General features: G+C 32.5%; 1 protein-coding gene across 7 annotated transcripts in view; it reads right to left on the bottom strand.

Annotated features, from left to right (window-relative positions):
- The window catches only part of Cdc50 (cell cycle control protein 50A), a 74,460-nt gene that overhangs the window by 43,607 nt on the left and 15,452 nt on the right, over positions 1-15,401 (bottom strand). For all 7 annotated transcript variants that reach the window (XR_011334323.1, XR_011334319.1, XR_011334321.1 and 4 more), the window contains exons 6-7: positions 12,095-12,316; positions 10,156-10,321 (exon numbers count right to left, since the gene is read on the bottom strand). Coding sequence is in view for 2 of the 7 variants with exons in the window: in XM_069837523.1 (XP_069693624.1) it covers positions 10,156-10,321; positions 12,095-12,316 (388 nt within the window). In the remaining 5 variants the exon portion in view is untranslated. The remainder of the gene's footprint in view (positions 1-10,155; positions 10,322-12,094; positions 12,317-15,401) is intronic.

Genomic DNA, 15,401 nt, shown 5'->3' with positions numbered 1-15,401 from the left:
AGTGGAAGTAGTGCAAGTTAAAAGGAGACGTCCGCAGGGAGATGAACCAAAGAAGCCACGTTCGCGTAATTTCAAGTATTATGTGACATGTAGTTCTGGACGACAACAAGTGTGTGCCAAAGCATTTCTAAACTTGCATGGTGTGACAAAGGGTCGCATTCGTCGTCTAACATCTTTGTTACTGCTTGGAAGATCTCCAAAGGATTTGAGGGGTAAAAACACTTCTGGAAATGCAACTTCTGGGGAAGTGTGTATATTAGTGGAAGATCACATACGCTCATATCCAACCAAAAAATCTCACTACTCATCAAGAGAAATAGAATATTTGAGCGAGAGGTTAAATATCACATTAATGCATGCCTCCTTTATGGAGAAGTATCCTGACCAACAGGTATCCTACTGGTTATACCGCAAAATTTTTAAGGAGCGATTCAGTCTATCATTTGGGAGGCCACAAATTGATACCTGCTGTACATGCGAACAACTATCGGTAAGGATGAAAAGTCCATCGCTGAATGATAACGCCAAACGTGTAGCAGGAGCAGAGTTTATTGTCCATAAAAGAAGAGCCAAAAAGTTCACAAAAAAAAAAAATGGAATATTGTTCTAATCTCTGCAAAGAAGGCAATGAAACTGCTTCAATATGTATAGATTATATGCAGAATTTGCATCTGCCAGAGATACCTGTGCAGGAAGCATTCTATCTCAGGCAACTTAATGTTAATGTATTTAATATATATAACTTGAGGGATAACACAGCAAAATTGTACATATATCACGAGGGACTGGCTAAAAAAGGTCCAGATGAAGTCTGTTCATTTATCTTAAATTACATAAGCAACGAGTTACCAAACACAACAAAGTACCTACACATCTTCTCTGATAGCTGCCCAGGTCAGAATAGGAATAACACAGTTGTTCGATTTCTCCAAACTCTTGTTACTACTGGCAGATTAAAAAAAATATACCATTATTTTCCGATTCGCGGGCATTCCTTCATGCCCTGTGATCGAGATTTTGGTGTTATAAAGAGGAAGATTCGCACATCAGACAGAATCTATTCAATAAAAGAATACATAGAGTTAATAGTTGCATCAAATAAGAACAACAGATTCTCTGTTCAAATGGTACAAACTGCAGACATTTTGGACTTTAACCATTGGTGGAAGATCTATTTCAAGAAATCTGTTCTGTCCATTGAGTCCATGGGAAGAGGAGTGAAAAGAGATCAGAAAGTAACGTTTCATGTGAATGACTTTATGGAGTTCCAATATGAAGTGGATCATATCTCAGGAAGGAACTTTATTGATGGCCTGACTGTTCATACTTTCAAGTTGTTCCTTTCTAGAAGTGTGCTTCCTATGCTGCCCAGTGTTCCTGCTTATCCACATGGCTATGTGGCTTTAAATGAAAAGAAATTATCAGACATTAAGAAATTGGAACCAACAGAATATCATGATTTTTATAATGAACTATATACTTGGCCAACGACATCAACTGATGACTAATCATGGTGATGCAAGAAAACATACTAAGGAAGAGTAATGTTGTGTGTATGCTTTGATGCCATCATGAATTTATTATTGACATAATTAAAAATGTCCTGTTTGACAGAAACTTAGTGAACTTCTTTTTCTTTGCAAGTAATATTTTCTGCATTTTAAGTTGTGATTATTAGGCAGGTTATGCTGTGAAGTTTGAATGAATGGATTTAAAACATGTTCTCTAACTTATATTAGCATTTCTATATTAATTTAAGATTATTAACATTGAGAATCTACTTGTTATTCCTACTGTTTGTTTCAGAAACAGCACATCTCCTCCAAATTAAACAAATTCTGTAAATGTGGGTATTGAACTCATTCAAATAAGCAAGATGTCAGGATGTTTGTATTTAGTAAATGATGAAATGAAAAAAATACCACAAGTGTGAACAATAAAATATGCCTTACAGAACGTTTTTTCAATTTCCTGAAAAATGTTACTGGAGGGAGAAGTGCTGTTTCTGAAACAAATGATTCATTTACAATTAACGCTAATTATTATAGTAACAGAACATAACCTTCTGCGACAGTATTGGATTTCCAGCCTCTGTGATGTTTCGCTAGTTGTCTTTCGATTGCATATCCGAGAATAATCGATACTTGCGCTTTCATATTGCTACAATGGTGTTTTCTGATTGGTGGAACACCTGAACTTTAATAAATAGGTGTACTTTAATGAGGTCCATTAAAGGTCTGCTACCATGTGTATAATTACAACATTTCGGCATGGTCGAGCATAAAATATTATATGGCTGTATTTAATCTTTTATGGGCACACTATAGCATACAGGGGAGAAAACCAGGACATGTACCCTCTTACTTTCAACGTAATTGCACGCATACATGCACGTGAAAAAACAAACACAAAATCTGCGACATTCATGTGGCAACTCCTCTGTATGAATGTTGTCTATACTGCACTGTCACCTCCAGTTACAAAATGGGGAGAGGTTAAAATAAATGAGAAAAATAAAACTACTTTTTACATTGTGTCTGAGTAATTGTGACATTTGCATAATCGTTAAAATTTATTGTAAGTAACAAGTATGACAAATTAACATAATTCAGGATCATAAATTTAAATAAGATGCTAATTGAATCTTTTTAGTTCTTCATAAACTCTGTCAATGAATTTATAGATGTGTGTGCTCACATAGTATATAAAAATATAGGTCTCTGGAAACACAATTTAAAATTTCCTACTCATAACAAATTAAAAGACAGCCTTATTCATTTAGGATTTATAATTACTTATACGACGTAATTATTTTAAAATTATATCTAGTAAGTTTCAACATGATTTATAAATTTATTTGAATGCATGAGTATTGTGTGTGTTATAAACATTAGTGTAACATAATAAATATACATACGTTTATAAATAGAGTTATTTCGGTGGTGACGTCAAGGTCATTTCAGGTTATATATATATATATATATATATATATATATATATATATAAACACGTACACACGAATATAATTTCATAAAGTAAACATTAATGGAATTAGTAAGAAACATTTAAATTTTAAGTTTTATTTACAATGTGTAACATATTTGTGTCACTGTTATCCCTGTAATATACACGCAGTGGCAGTTTGTAGTATAATTTATAGATAGTTGAAGTTATAGTTATGAATTTCACAGTTTGAAAATGACCTTCAAACCCTGCAATATAGATTTAAGTCCAAAAGAAATAAGTAACAATGTAAGGGAACGAAATTACGAATGAAAGATAACTATGTAAAGTTCATTTCATATCATGGAGTGCAGTTTCACAGAAAGGACTTTGCCAACAGACCTTCTACTATCCCCTACTAATTGGTTGTCATAAATAAATGTCTTCCTTACTGTGATGGAAATCTTGTCTTCACCTATTAGTAACCAATCAGAACCCTAGTTTAGAAAAACTGACAGGCTCCCTTCATATCCACGTGGAAGGAGTGTTGCCACATCTTTTCCGAATTCCAAGAATTCCGTCAGCATGAGAATATGATTGAATATGGCAATTGTGAGCATGCGGATGGGGGACAGGGTGGGATGGTCAGAGGTGTTTGTGTAGGAAGTAGTAAATTTGTTAAGTGAGTGTTCAAAGGAGCCATCGAACTGCACACTGTGACAGTAAATAAAGTATACAGAACCAGCTGTTATTAGGTTGCACACTGACTGCCACCACCATTCGAAATACACAGATTATTGGCTCCGTTTGTGAAAATGCTGCATTAGATGAGTGCGCAAAAGAAGTGAATGAGAATTTTGATCGTCAGCTAGGTGGCAGAGTGCAAATGCCACACCTCAATGGACCGAATGAAAACGAATGTTCTGTCCCCGTTAAATGAACAGCGGCTCAGAAAGAATCAATTGAAATGCTATTGCAAAAAGTAACAATTTTATTCAAACACGATTCTGGTAAAACAATATAAATACACAGATGGTTACGCAAACCTGCAACCAGGCCAGAAACCACTAATTGTTATCAGGAGCTTTTTTAGATTGAAATATTGAGTGAGTGTCAAATCTGGAAGAGCAAATGCATTGCAGTATGTTGATTAAGATCACTCTCTTGTGTAACACGCAAAAACAGAGAGATAAAATGTTTAATAATGTTAGTGAATACTAATGCACAATGAAAGAGTTGAGCTGTACTCAGTGCCAAATCTAAGAAGAAAAAAATAATTACTTGCTCAATGATGTTATAATATGGGAATATAGTCTTTATCAGGTAAATGTAGTTATAGTTGTTGAATCGCATTCAGAGTTCAATAACATTACATTAACCGTACGATGACGTTACATTTCGTGATCCTTCTAGACATTATATGTAATGTGTACCTTCAGATTTGCTGGCTGTTATCCCTAAAGATTCCCTGCTTTATTAGCAAAGTAGAGTAGAAAAGTGACAGAAATCTAAATACATTCCACACAAATAGATTTAAAAAAATACTACTTGAAAACTTACGAAGATTATAGGAGCTCAAATGTGTTAAAGAACCAGTAGGAGCAGACTATACAAATTGTCCAAACTACATAGTAATCACTTAAGATCGGTTGTTGGCACACTAGTGGGACACTGTAGGGTTAAAGATCACCTATAGAAAACAGAGAAAAAGGAACTGGCACATCCATCTTATTACAGATGATTAAAGACAGAGGAAACTGATAAAATAATTATAAGAAAATGCAAAGCCTTATCTTACACTTACTGGAGATACATGGACTTAAACGACTTCTTCCAAGTCCTAACTGACAGTACAGTAATCTTTGCTAAAGATGCGAGACTTTGGGGAATAAGTAATACACTAGAATTTGGATTTTGCAGTGTAAAATACTGACTTATCCTGCTTTTCATTTAAGAAATCTTACAGATTCGGTTATATTATAATATCTATTAATATCATCACCAATTATCCAACACAAATACAACCTACGCCTTAATACAGTCAAAAGTAAAATTACCATGTAGACTTTTGAAATTATGTACATATAATTTACAAAGAAAAAATTAAGTTTGGAAGTGTGTCAAAAATGAAGTTTTTGAAAGTCGTTTCTTGAGTCACAAGGGAGTATTTAACAACATAAATCAAATGTATCACATCTAACATTTATAACATTCCACTAAAAGAAATTACCCATTCCTAAGTTTATCATCTCAATTTACCATACATAAATGTAATGGAAAATATAGTTTCAACTAGACAGGTTTACAATGCAATGTAGACGAAGAGGCAGCCATGGAACTCCATGTTAAAAATAATTATTCATTTATTATTCAATTTAAAATCCTGCAGTTACAATTAAGAAGCTGATAAAAAGTAAAACTGATCAAAATTTGAGAATATAATGAACGTTCAGTATACTTCCATATGGAAAAAGTCTAATGTCCCAACTTTCACTTTCTAATAGAAAGTAACAAACTATAAATATATACCTCAATGGAGATATCTTAATTCCTTGTTATACTCTATTTGGTGCTACAATGCTGCAATAATTCGTCATATTTCGAAAGCAGTACAAGATTTTAGTATCCTACAGTTCTGACATGCTATCTACCTGTTTACTGTAGAAAAAGTTTCCTTTTCACACCAGTATTAATGATTTTACAAGTTCATGTAGTCCTGCAGAGCTCATGTGAATAAGGACAACTTACAGAAAAAATACAATAACAATTTTTTAAAACAATAACTGTTCAATTCTTTACTTATGTAGCCACAAATAATAACAAAATATTATATAGAGAGAATAATGGTCTCAACAGTACAAACATGAATATATAGTAGACAAGCGAGAAGAATGCATAATACATAAAGTGAACAGAAATCAATGGTGAAATGCAAAACACATTGAGTCAATTAGTTACATTTTGAGTTTTTATAATAGGTTTCGAACAATTCTCTGGTCAGTTCTTCTGGTGTCATAACCTTAAGCCAAGACTTCTGTTACACATGATTCTTCTCTGTACACAATATAATTATGTATCTCTGTGTGCGCATTTGAGAACTTATAATCCCGAATGTAATAAATACATACTGTAAGATATAGTATTTGTTCTAATGCTAATGATTGATATGTACCATTATTGTAAACTGTGTGACAATAAAGTAAGTTCTGGCTATTGTACATTATGTTGGAATACATTTTACGTAATATGGTGTTCATATGACACATTTCTACAAGAAGGCATGCACTGTCTTGTACAAAATGTTTGTAATGCAAGAGATAACTAGATTTGTTTATTTTAAAAACAAGTAATTTAACTGTCCAATTTAATGAAATAACAATAATAATAATAATAATAATAATAATAATAATAATAATAATAATAATAATAATAATAACGATGATTATAATGATGATGATTATAATGATGATGAATATGATGATAATAATAATAATAATAATAATAATAATAATAATAATAATAATAATAATAATACTAATAATAATAATACAGAGGTGTTAAAGCAAAGCTGCACCAAAAAGTGTGGGCATCTGGCAGTCCACTGCTAGCGTCGTGACAGCTGAGTTCGCATCTGTGTCTCCAATACTTGTGCATACGAAGCAGTCTGGCGTGTGCGCACTGTCCGCTGCGCCGCTCACGTTATCTATGCAGTTGTTTGTTAGTTTCAGTTGGAGAATATCGTTTGTGCCATATACACGTATACATCGTCATTCTTAAAGGTGTGTAAATGTTAATGTATACAGTTGACTAATTATTGTGTGTTGAGGTATAATGCCAAACAACAAATATTCATTACGTGAGCGTGTGTTTATGTACAATGGGTATATAAGATGCAAAAAATCCTGTGCGAAGACACGACGCAAATTTCGAAGAAATTTCCAAACAGACCAGTGCCTACTGTGAATATTCTTCGAAACCTCTCTCAATGTTTTGTTCTTACAGAGGAAAAGTTAGATGAAATTGGTGAAAGGTTAGAACATACCCTGCAGAAATCCCTAAAACGTTTAGCACAGGAAACTGGAGTATCTGTGTCTTCTGCCAGAAATGCAACAAAGTTATTGAAACTGAAGCACTATAAAGTAGGGTATATAGGAGAAATCCCCATTCTCTAGATGAACTAAAGGACTATATACGTGAAGAAATCGAGGCTATCAGTGCTGTGGAATTTCAAAACGTTACTCATTCCTTCATCAGACGATGCCAGTTGTGTGTGACGAAGAATGGGGACATTTCCAGCATTGACTCTGAGAATGGTAAGTTCAAATTATCGCACATTTATTGTTATACTATTGACTCTGTGGCCAGGAGAAAGATTGAAATTGGTGTCAATTATAGAGTTTTTTTAATTAAGAGGTTTTTCCTGGATATTATTTGTTTATATTTCTTCTAAAATTGGTAATGTTGCTCATTTAACAATTTTCTTGATTATTTCCAAAATAGCCGCACTTAAGCCCTTTAAAGACTAGGACCCAAATTGAGTAGAAGGGACTATTTAAACATAAGACCTTTTTCATGTCAAAATAAATGAGAAATGTAAATTATTAGGAATGCAAAATGGGTCTTAAACAATTATAGGACTGTTTACCCTGGTGCTTAAAGTTTTAAAAGGAAAGGGTATCAGTATGTGATAAAATGGCTAAATTACAAGTTAGAGCTTTTTAATAGGGAAGCATGAAAAGTAAACATGTGATGGTTTGTAAGGAATAAAGTATGAAATATTCTTAAGTCCTTTATTCTCTGTGTGCTCGATTCAAAAAGTACTTAGGACATTTGGTAACACTCTATAAATCCAGTCAGGAGTCTTATTTGACTTTAACCATTTTACCAGATTGCAGAGGATTGTTTCCGCTTTCAGAATATATAAAAATCTCATTTTCACAAAAAACCGACTTAAGACCTTTCTCCTCCCAGCCACAGTGTTACACTGCTGCGTATGCACAAGTGCCGGAGACATGGATGCCAACTCGCCTGTCACCACGCTAGCAGTGGACCGCCAGACGCCTGCACTTTTTCTGTGCAGCTTCGCTTTAACAGCTCTGTAAAAATAATAATAATAATAATAATAATAATAATAAATGCATTATGTATGTCATGGCTTCAAATAACTCGTTTAGTGTGACAAGGAACATATGTAACAATCACTAAATTAAATGAAATATCTGTAGTTGATGAATAAATATTGAAATACAAAGATAACATTCGTTTAAGGAGAAGCAAAAAAAGTTCTTAATTAAAGTAAAAATTAACGTGTTTCATACAGAGCAAGCATATCAGGCCATTAGTTAATTTATATACTTTTATATGCAAGGCACACTACTGTATGTAGAAAATTGTAGACAACTCTGGTTCAGCATCAGACTATGGTGGATTCACAAGCAAATGCAGTAAGAGCTACTGCAGTATTCATGCAGCAATTGGTTCCATTTAAATTTATCAACGAAATACATAAATTATGCCTACCTGAAAACATATCACAGCATAAATATTGATTTATGTTGTTTCCTCTTCCGAATTCTTCTTGCTACTTGCACTTTAAATTATCTATACATGACCCTATTTGATTAACTGACATTAAATCTAAAATTCTATCATGAGCAGTTTAACGCAGATCCAGATTTAGTTTGCAGTTCCCGTTTGTATAAACAAAATAGAGTTATGATTTGAAGTGTCTTGATACTCCCAAACTTGTGTATCAATATGCGCACCAATTTATGAACTGCATACTGAAAACATAACCAGGTACTTAGCCCAAGCGAGAATCGAATCCACACCTGAACTTAACTCAGTTGAATGTGTGCTTTTAGTGACTCAGGAATACAAATAAGCACTGAAATATTTACAGATTCAAAACATAGTTTGTTGAAGTTCTTCCTTTTATATCTACAATTTAATTTCAATTCTATTCATGCAAGGACATATATTTATGTCAGTTTGAAAGGTGCAACATTTTTCAACATGGTTATTAAGCAAATATTTGTAAAAGGAGGAATGTGCTAATCCCTAAGTGAACAAATATTAAGTCAACCAGAAATGTTAATTTTTTTAAATATCTCCACATTAAATTCCATACAAATTAGATAAATTAGAGTGAGGACTCAAAAATGGAGAAGTGGTAAAGAAACTGAAGCCTTTGCCTTGAAAATATAATTTAAATTTTAAATTGCATGTATTTATATGTATTCAATAAACAGCCTACACAATACTTAGACCACAATTCGATATGTCTGAGAAGAAAATTTATTTTCTAAGTCTTTACAAAAGGAAGTCAAACCTTAAGAATTACGCGATTTATTCAATTTTTCTTTATTGTAAAACATATTAAACAAGTAACAATGTCCTAAGAATGATCAATTATGTAAGGAAAGGTAAAGTCTGAATAACTATATTTTTTCTAACAGTCTACATATTGCCATATATGCCATTTGCGCCTCTGCCTACTTTACTGGCGATTATGATGATGATTGAGGCATCCATTAGGTCGGATTCTGTTTGCTCCATATGACAAGACATGAGTATGGAGGCAGACAGGAAGGATAAAAGATGAAGGTAACAGCAAAATGAGCTCAGGGTCTGGCACCGAAACTTACCCAGCATTTGCTCTTAAACCTCAGACAGGCAACTTGTCTGAACCAGGACTCGATCCTGGACCTGCTAGTTTCGCAGTCAGATAAGCTGACCACTACTCCAAAGTGCAGACAGATAATGATATTAATATACAGAGATTTAGGAAAGAATTCATAAAGCAATTGATGTACGGTATTCAAAAGACAATTGTTTTCCAACTTATTCTATTGTAGGTAAAGGTGTAGGTAGTGTGATTTTTGAATGACTTAAAACAGCATTTAAATCTGTCTCCTAGATATGAAATCTTTGTTCAGATTCTATTTCATAGACTCTGTTATAGAATAATGAACCTGAAAATTAATCTGATACGCTACAGTAAAATTAACATATTTAACACGAGTAAGTCCACTAGTTCATCAATTAAGTAAAATTATAATCGTAAGCAGTTAAAATGTAATAGAATATATTTTAGAGATGGGAAAACAACTCTCGGTATAGATTTTAGAGTAAAAAAAGAAATTCTGGGAGGAAATATTCCAATAATGTTTATAAAAATATCTGTAATTAAGCAATTGAATATTTACTTACCTCTTACCGCATTTGACGTGTATAAATAGGAAAACTATACCAAGTAGAAGGCACACACAACCTACTACGATATAAGCAATTCCTAGGAATGGGTTCTTGCCACCAAGTAAGGAAGTTGTTGACAGGATCATTCTCTTCGTACCTTCAAACTTGGTTACCTTGTAAGCTGTTAAAGAAAATGAAACTAATGAATACAGCATACATATGACATTAATAAGTATGATATTAGACTTTCATGGTAACCGAAGTGCTGCGAGATTTGGGTATTTGCACTGTGTCCTAAATGTAGAGAAATAGAAACATCTATTTTGGAGCTACATGTCGGCTTCGTCATCAGGGAGAGGAGAATGGGGAAACCTATCTGTTCGATATATTACAAAAAACTATTCTTCAGAACTGTTCAAGACGGATGTGTCTACATTCTAGAATGCAGTGCAAAGGCCCCAATCCATGCATGATGTCATTAATAAACATAAAATTTCAATTTTTGAACAAGTGAAATACATAATACAATAAATATTTATTTTACAATTTTGTGTCTAGGAATGTCACAGTACTACAACATAAACTGGAAATCATTTCAGTTATTTGTTGAAATTTAAATATTGGAATACAATCTATAACATCTATAACAAGAAAAAGAAAGAACCATATATACACATACACATACACATACACTACAATTGTTTCACTATTTATTTATATATTTCTTAATTACTTTCGTTCACATCTATTTCCTTTATTCTATCCAATCTAATTTTTTTAACCAAAAAAAGATATAAACCTAATTGCTTTTGCAATTTTATGTTATTAATGTTCATGAGCTTTTTTATAGCTATTTCTTTATTTATTTGAAGGAATTTTTCTTTTATAAATTTCTTACGTATATCTTCAGTATTTTGACACTCAAGAACAATGTGAATGTCATCTTCTCTCCTTCCACACAATGGGCATGTGCCTTGAGGTAGAATACAATCTATACAACCATGAATACCTTCAAAAGCTCTGTTTATAATGAAATAAAAATTATAAAAATCTATACAAACTTCTAAAAATAAAAAAATAAAAATGTAAATTCAATAAAACAAAATTTATTTCTTTGTTGAAATTTAAATATTCGAACACCGCCTATACTACAATGGTCATCTCGAAAGAAAGGTCCACTAATAATTATTTCTAACAAAATCGCTGTTAGAATAACTGTAACACACAGGAATAAAAAAAATTTGGAAACCAAAGGTCATGATAATATAAATAATATGAATAATGACATAAATAACACGAAAGAAAAAAATTTGGAACCAGACACAGTCGTAAATGAAGAAAATTAAGCTACAGATCGAATTTAATATCCTGAAATTTTTATGACACAGACTACCAAGGAGGGGTAGCAAGATCACCCCACATGAAGAAAGCGAATTACTTCTTACAGTAGATGAATTACTTATGTTATTCTTATTTCAAAATGTTAGTGAACATATAACAGACAAATAGAAGGAATTTAAAAAATAAATATAGACAAAAATGAAAACAATACTAAAAAATCATTAGTGGGGATAATTCTAGTACTCTCCTTGGTAGCAGGAGGGTTAAAACTAAACATTGCAGTGGATGTATGCAAAATTTGAATTTACCTCTAGACCTGAAAATGAACTCTACTTACTTCCTGAATATGTTGCATTATTATTTATTATTATAATCCCTTTATTTTAAACTGACACATTCTTAAAATTGTACTTAAATTTGTGAACTAAGTTACTAGTACTGAGGGATGTTTACTGTTCTGTTTGCAATTTTTTAGTGAATGAAATTTAAACAATTAACCTATGAGCTAACTGAAACAGGGAACTAATATAAACAGATCTGAAAGTGAATATATTAAAATGTTATTAATTCTACAGTGTGTATAATCATGTAAACTAGTATTTACTTTACTTACAGTACTCGACAGACAGTGAGTAGTTTCCTTTTGGCAGGCCATCTGTGAAGCCTACTTTACTGTGATCAACACGACGGTACAGTTTACGAAAAGTTGGAAGAGCAGCAGTTCTCATCCAAACAATTAAATCTTCATTCTGAAAGCCATTGTTATCTGGAATTTCCGTATCTAGTTCCCAAACATTCTTCTTCCAAGACAGTGGCTTTGCAAATCCACTGAATTCTGAAATCAGAAGCAAAAATTTCAAAATTAAAAAAAAAAAAAAAAAAAAAAAAAAAAAATGACATCCAGGACTTCAATTATGTAAATTTATTATTAAAGATAGAGATCTGCAAATAGCGTAGACACGAAATATTGTTAAGGTCACAGAAAGAAATAATATTTTATGTTTCAAACTTTTCAGGTCTAAATATCGTAAGTTTAAAGTTCTGAAACAATGCGAAATTTTTTTTGCACGATTTATTCCGAAATTGGTGCTTTCCATGAGAAATTTTGATTTTTTTTTCCACAAATTTTTAATTTGGCGTGCACAAATATTGCTATTTATGTAAAAAAAATATATTGAATTTAATATTAATATCCTACTTTTAAAGAACCCATAAGTCTTTGTTGCTCTCACATAAGCCCACCATCGGTTCCTATCCTGAGCAAACCGTCCCTATCACCATATCCCACTTCCCTGAAATCCATTTTTATATTATCCTACTATCTATTTCTCAACCTCCCCAAAGATATTTTTCTCTCAGGTCTTCCAACTACAACACTATATGCATTTCTGGATTTACCCATATGTGCTACACGTCCTGCCCATCTCAAAACGTCTGGATTTAATGTTCCTAATTATGTTAGGTGGAGAATAAAATGCGTGCAGTTCTGGGTCGTGTAGCTTTCTCCATTCTCCTGTAACTTCATCCCTCCTAGCCTCAAATATTTTCCTAAGCACCTTATTCTCGAACACCTTTAACCTCTGTTTCTCTCTCAGAGTGAGTCCAAGTTTCATAACCATACAGAATAACTGGTAATATAACTTCGTATTTCAATACAGAATTTTGAACATAATATTCAAATCTGATTTCGGGTGACTTTATTTTTAAATATGAAGTAGAAATAGTCTGTAAGTTTTGTGGTGCCTATTAATATATTCACACACAGATTGGGAGACTGTTACAAACATTTTTCAACACAACATGTAAGTGCCAATAGAAAACTATAAGTACTGTTAAAATATACAAAATACCTTAAGATTCTCGTGATGATACAGAGTTCTAATCTTTGTAGGAATATAGAGCAATGTATTTTGCACGAGAGTAAAAAAAAAAATACAATTTTTAAATGTGAAATAGCACCGAATTCATGTTCATTGCCTGCGAAATAACATCGAAATTAGGCACATTTTTATAACAAAATTTAAGATTTTATTCAGCATAAAACAGGAAACTATATATTATATATATTATTTGCTGTACTGTACTGTACATAAATAATTATTAGAATACTTATAATGTTATATAACATATATATTACTTATTAGTCTACTGGTTTATCATGTAACATTTGTCTGTTTCAATTATCCCAAAACTGAAAATACCGTACAGTTGTACACTAAATAAAAAGACAGCCATAACGAGAGTAACGAAATCTGACAGCAGCTAAAAGAGTACTTGCGTACACGAAAGGAAAAAAACAACCACCCACCGTCCATCACTCAGTTGCATTGTTCATTGTGAGCTGAGGAAGCTTAGTCTTCTGTTATACTTTGTGAGAGTATTGTGTTAGTAATTACAGTTTTTAATAATTTTGTGAAATCTAGCAAGATGACTACTGGAGCAGAAAGAAGCAAAATCAAGGAAGAAAACTGGATCGTTCAAACATGTCGGAAAAATTAATATTTATTTTTACAAACAATGATGGAAAAAATACAATGCCTAGTGTGTTTGTGAATATTTCTGGTGCCAAAGAAATACATTCTGGAGCAGCATACCTGGGCACTACAGAAATACAAATAGAACACATCAACTGAAGAAGTACAGCACATTATAAGTATATACTATTATGTAATAAGACATATTTAATACAGAAGAAGATTTATTGTAATGACTTAGTATCTATTATGAAAAGTAGTAGTAATAGTAGTAGTAGTAGTAGTAGTAGTAGTAGTAGTAGTAGTAGTAGTAGTAGTAGTAGTAGTAAGGAAAGTAAGTGTCTTGTGTTCAGTTTCAGCACGGAAAATAATATGTAACATAAGTGAAATTGTATTAGTGCCCTAGGATAGCAAGAATAATGTAATGCCATACTTGATCGTCCCATGTAATATTATTCTCATTTCTTGTAAGAACTAGAAATGATACAAACAGCGAGATCTACACATTCAACAGTGCTTCTTAGTGACTGATCATTTGTATAAATGTCTTACTTTATCTGCGCAAGTGAACTATGTCACTGCTTGAGCTATTAGTGGTGGATGACAGCTGTGGTATCCTCTATCGCCACCAAATTAAAGTCCCCTTCAAACACTTATATTACTTGTATACCATTGGCTAAGAAGGCAATACTGGGTGTTTAAATAAAAGCGTGGCATATTTTCACAGCAGGTATAGTCTGGGTCAGCTTATTTCATACCCTAAGGGTGAAATCTGACCACTTTTCCCCCATTACTACATATGCTAGTGGATTTTGGTGATTTTAAAGTTTGCAGGTTGAATTTTCTTTTGCCAACTTTGTTTTGAATTTCGATACTGACAAGTACTACAAATGGTAGTGATTTTGTAACTGTTAATGTTGGCAGCTGAGACAGACGTTGTCGGTACTGGAGTTCCTTGAAATTAAAATTGTACTAGATTTCTGAGCCGGTTAATGGAAGCTAGTGAAATCTGAACGTACTAACAATAATTAATTAATATCAGTATTAATATTAATACATACCAGTAATAGTTATTTTGTGTGTTGCTTTGTGGTTATAATTCAAGACTATAGTCAGGTAAGTGTAAATAAATATAACATACTTGGGTGTAATAATGCAAGTGGGTAATCGATAGAAATACCATTTCACATTTTAATATAGTACATTATGCAACGAGCCTATAATGGTAGTAATTAAGACGCGAGTATGTTTGTTTATGAAACAAGCGCGAATTTCGTAATTTTCATTCGAGCGTCTTAATTACCATTATAGGCAAGTTTCATACGACTTTTTATGCTTGACCATATTTCTAACTTGAAATTATTCATAAGTATTCATGTTATGGTTATGTAAGTGAGGAGCGGAACTGACCTGAATTGTGAGATGTGCACAGACGCGAAAGTATTG

Source organism: Periplaneta americana, chromosome 10 (assembly GCF_040183065.1).
Source record: "Periplaneta americana isolate PAMFEO1 chromosome 10, P.americana_PAMFEO1_priV1, whole genome shotgun sequence".
In the NCBI taxonomy this organism is placed as follows: Eukaryota; Metazoa; Arthropoda; class Insecta; order Blattodea; family Blattidae; genus Periplaneta; species Periplaneta americana.
The sequence above is the reverse complement of the archived record's forward strand: the minus strand, read 5'-3'. Positions and strand labels throughout refer to the sequence as shown.